Below are 5138 nucleotides of genomic sequence, written 5' to 3' on the forward strand. Positions count from 1 at the left end.
GATACAGACACATACAGACACAAACACACACACACACACACACACACACACAGAGAGAGAGAGAGAGAGAGAGAGAGAGAACAGCATTCACACAGAGACACACACACAGGCACGCACACACACACACACACATGCAGGCACGCGCGCGCGCACACACACACACACACACACACACACACACACACACACACACACACACACACACAGTGCTTGTCCGAATTTCATGCTTTATGTTTTATTTAAGCAATAATCGCTATTGAAGCATTTAGGGTTTCGACGTCAACTCCAAGCAAAGTATGCTAAGACAAGACTGGCAAAGACAGAAGTGTATAGAACAGAACATCGATACTTGATTTCAAACAAAAAGACTTTAGAACTTAAGTTTGTGCGTTTCAACTGAAAATCGTTACAAATGAAAAATACATACATACATGCATACATATATATATATATATATATATATATATATATATATATATATATATACAGAGAGAGAGAGAGAGGTGTGTGTGTGTGTGTGTGTGTGTGTGTGTGTGTGTGTGTGTGTGTGTGTGTGTGTGTGTGTGTGTAGAGAAGGTAAAAGATAAATCAAATGGCTCATATACTGTTAAGAAAGCGAGATAAAAAAAATATTTAAAAAAAAGAAGAAAAATAAATTACGCGAGTCGAATGAGAACGGCCAAGGCAAACACCCAGGAGGATTCTTCAACTGCCGACAAAGAAATCAAGAACAGCAGCATGAAAGAGACACGAGACCACGTTGACAATCTGGCAAAGCAAGTAGAGGAGGCTGCAGTTTCAGTTTCAGTTTTTCAAGGAGGAGTCACCGTGTTCGGACAAATCCATATCCGCTACACCACATCTGCTGGGCAGATACCTGACCAGCAGCATTGCCCAACGCCCTTGTCAGGCCTTGAGTGCATGCATATCTATTTGTATAGCTATCAGAGTGGATTTCGCAAGAGGACAGCACTCTTGTTGCCATTCGGTTCTTTTGTTTTTTCAGCGCGCAAAGTGCGTGTTACACACGGAATCTCGGTTTATCGCATCATCCGAATGACTATTTTGTATTTGTATTTGTATTTCTTTTTATCACAGCTGATTTCTCTGTGTGAAATTCAGGCTGCTCTCCCCAGGGAGAGCGCGTCGCTATACCGAAGCGCCACCCATATTTTTTGTATTTTTTCCTGCGTGTAGTTTTATTTGTTTTTTCTATCGAAAAGGATTTTTCTACAGAATTTTGCAAGGAACAACCCTCTTGTTGCCGTGGGTTTTTTTTATGTGTGCTAAGCGCATTCTAGCACACGGGACCTCGGTTTATCGTCTCATCCGAATGACTAGCGTCCAGACCACCACTCAAGGTCTAGTGGAGGGGGAGAAAATATCGGCGGCTGCGCCGTGATTCGAACCAGCGCGCTCAGATTCTCTCGTTTCCTAGGCGGACGCGTTACCTCTAGGCCATCACTCCACTCCACTAGACGCTCAGTTTGGTTTTCCTGTCAAAGTTGGGAGAAAAGGCGAGAGCGGGAATCGAACCCAGACCCTCACGGACACTGTAACGGCAGATAAGCATTCTAACCATTCTGCTACCCTGCTCCTTAGTACCAGTGCAGAGAATGCTTCAAGACCTGCACAGGTTGGCCAAAGAAACTGACAGGCAAGTTTCTGCAGAACAACATGCAAACCCACTCACAACAACAGATTACCTGCTGCAGAGATGCGCAGAACTATTCAGTGAGTTGCAGAAGAAACCGGGCATTTCATCAGCAGAGACAGAGCTGTCGATCAGCTGCGATGCACCGTCAAAGGCAAAAGAAAAAAAAACACAATCAACATCATGACTCTAAGAACGGGGGCAGCAGCAGGGTCTGACGCGACACCAGCAAAAGCTACCAACTCTGATGTGGAAACAGGCATTAACATGGTGCACAGCCTCTTTAACAAGATGTGGGGAGCAGAACAAATCGTGAAAGGAAAGAAACCTCATCAAGCTACCAAAGAGCTACCTCAGGGGCTGCAGCAACTACCGAGGGATCATGCTTATACCAGTATCTGTTACAGTCCTCAACAGAGTTCTTTGGAGAGAATAAACGAGACAGTTGTCTTCAAGCCCCGAGACCAACGAAGCAGGTTTCCGCAAGAATATTCTGTGCTGACCATATTGCCAGTCTGCGCATCATCTTAGAGCAGTCACTGGAGCAGACAGTTTTTAGGTTAAAATTCGGGTCTAGCAAGCGTGTCCACTGTCGCCTTTCCTCTTCCCCACCGGTCATTGACTGGATCATGAGGACCACCACGGCAGGTAGAAACAAGGAAATACAGTGGACACTATGGACACACAATGGCAACTCCAGGTCACAGTAGGTGGAAGGCCAATCAAGGAAGTAGAGTCCTTCGTGTATCTGGAAAGTGTGATGGACAGACAGGGGGCATTGATAGAGACGTCACTGCCAGGATAGACGAGACAGGAGCAGTCTTTGTCATACTGAAGAACATCAAGTCCTCCAGTGAAATCAGCACAGCCACAAAATGCACATCTTCAACTCCTTTGTTAAATCGGTCATGCTCTACGGATCTGAGACAAGGTGGACAACCAAGACAACCCAGCAACGCAGCAGAAGCAAACATAAATTAACACCTGCCTGAAGCGAAGCGCATTTTTCATATCTGATGGCCGGACAAATCAGCAATGAAGAAGCAAGTTAACAAACACATCCTGAGGAGGGAGAGTGGTTGGGCTGTGCACACCTTCAGGAAGCCAGCATACAGCTTCAGCCGCGGGGGAAAAGAAAGTGGGGACGGCCCAGAAACAGCTGGAGACAATATACCGAGGCGGAGGTGTGAGACAGGGGATCAACTGGACAGGTACAGGAAGGACAGCCCAGAATGGATTCCAAGAGTCGTCGATGTCCTGTGGACAAAGAGCTTGTAAGCAAGTATATGCTTTTCAGGCCAACACGAGAAAGCAGCGAGGCAGAAATCGATCAGAGTTTCCAGATTGATATCACTTATCTATAAGGCATACAAACAAGCATCTACAACAGGCGATACAAACCCTCAACGTTCACCTCAAACGTCATCCTCAACGTTCACCTCAAACGTCAGCCGCCAGAAGGAACCCCGAAAAGTTGGTGTAGACACCTCCATACACCCTTGCTCCCCCACTCCGTCGCTTCACGTAGATGTGGTCCCCTTCCTTCAGACGGGTCGTCACCAAGGCCGAACCGTCATCAAATCTGTTGTATGCCCCCAGCCCGTCTGAGGTCCCCACTGCCAACATCTCCCCGTCCTTCACGATCCCGGCGTTTATGGTCGCTGCAGAATCGTCATTGCACATGATGAAGTAGAAGACGTAGACGCCATCGCAAGGAGCGACGAAAATGCCGGAGTTGTTGTTGTAGCTGTCGCCGATGTTGGTGATGACGTGGTCGAAGATGAAAGGTCCGTTGTCGCCGACGTTGATTTTATAGCGGGACATGCGGGCGGAGAATGCGACTGGAAAGGTAATTAAGGTTGGTTCAGTTTCCCTTTGGTCAATGAAAATTTAATCGCAAAAATCAAAATTGTCTCACTATCTTACTGAACAAGTTCATTGTAAGAATTATGAGCATTAGGGAGGTCATTTTTTGATGACGTAATGCAAAATTTCTATCGCCTTTTTTAAGGGTCTCCATGTCTTGTTACATGAAAATGAACAAATATGAATTTTTTAGAAAAAGAAAAAAAGAGAGAGAGAAAAACAAAAACAAAAAAACATTACGACACACAATTCCGGGCGTATGGGCGGTCATTTTGGACTTAGTTAAAAGAAAAAGACACCAACCATAAATATATCTAGTGTTGCAATGACCACAAGAGTCATAAATACAAAAGTCAATTATCTTGGCCACATTTCATGCTTGTGACATATTCATGAAAATAAAGTTCTTTCTTTTAAATTCTGGGCACAGAGAAAGCTTTGATAGAAGAAGGGAAAAAACCTGTGTACAGAATCACAGTATCTGCCAAAATTACACGAAAATAAACAATTTTTTTGCTGACACACTTGACTATACACAGGACAGCTGAGCAGCATATCGAATCACACTATCACCACACCATACCATATTATGCTGTGCCATATCATGTGATATATCATTGTCGTAACGTATCATATATCATATTGTATTGTACCGTATTGTATCGTATCATAGCCCATCATAAAGTATCACATCGTGCCGTACCGTATTGCTTCGTTTCGTATTTTACCACGTCACGTCACGTCACGTCACGTCACGTCACGTTAAAGTCAAGTTATTCTTGGACTGTGACGTAACATGCTAATTATGCTTACAAGTCCGTCTGATGATCTGCTTCCTGACGGCATGTGATGTAATGAGCAGACGCAACCTGACCACATCCACTAATGGCTCTCAAGAACGTTCTGTACGGTTCCCCTTGACTGTCAAAATTCAGAATGTGTCTAGATTTCTACAATAAATGTTCTTACTCAGACTGTCTGGTTCGGTAAAGTAAAAAAAACAACAAAAAACGTTGCTTTTTGTAGAAATTACCATTATGTAATTTTTTTTTTACCATACACTCGTGCAGAGATCGACTTGTATATCTTGTGTTTGACCTTCACTGACAGTATATATATATATATATATATATATATATATATATATATATATATATATATATATATATATATGGATACTCTGAAAGTCTCTCTTAAAGCGTTTGATATCAACCCTGACTCCTGGGAGGAATCTGCAGTGGACCGTGACAAATGGCGCGCTGCTGTGCACAAAGGCGCCAAGTTGTGCGAGGCCAACAGGACTGCTGCAGCTGTTCAGAAGAGGAAGGCCAGAAAGTCACGGGCAAACAAGCTCCCTGACAATGATATGCCTGTCTTTGTCTGCCCCAACTGTCAGCGAACATTTCGTGCGCAGATTGGACTATTCAGCCATCTGCGCATTCACAGATCATCAGACGGACAGATAGATTCATATATATATATATATATATATATATATATATATATATATATATATATATATATATATGTGTGTGTGTGTGTGTGTGTGTGTGTGTGTGTGTGTGTGTGTGTGTGTGTGTGTGTGTGTGTGTTCCTTTAAAACGCCACTTTGCAAGTT

At 43.7% G+C, this 5138-nt stretch overlaps 1 protein-coding gene across 1 annotated transcript; it reads right to left on the minus strand.

Annotated features, from left to right (window-relative positions):
• Window positions 1-219: 219 nt before the first annotated feature.
• LOC143298859 (complement C1q-like protein 4) lies at window positions 220-3491 on the minus strand. The gene has a single exon (XM_076611859.1). It carries the CDS (start codon window positions 3476-3478, stop codon window positions 3095-3097), a length of 384 nt encoding a protein of 127 aa, XP_076467974.1. The 5' UTR covers window positions 3479-3491; the 3' UTR covers window positions 220-3094.
• Between the last annotated feature and the right edge of the window lie 1647 nt (window positions 3492-5138).

Source organism: Babylonia areolata, chromosome 24 (assembly GCF_041734735.1).
Source record: "Babylonia areolata isolate BAREFJ2019XMU chromosome 24, ASM4173473v1, whole genome shotgun sequence".
NCBI classification, from domain to species: domain Eukaryota; kingdom Metazoa; phylum Mollusca; class Gastropoda; order Neogastropoda; family Buccinidae; genus Babylonia; species Babylonia areolata.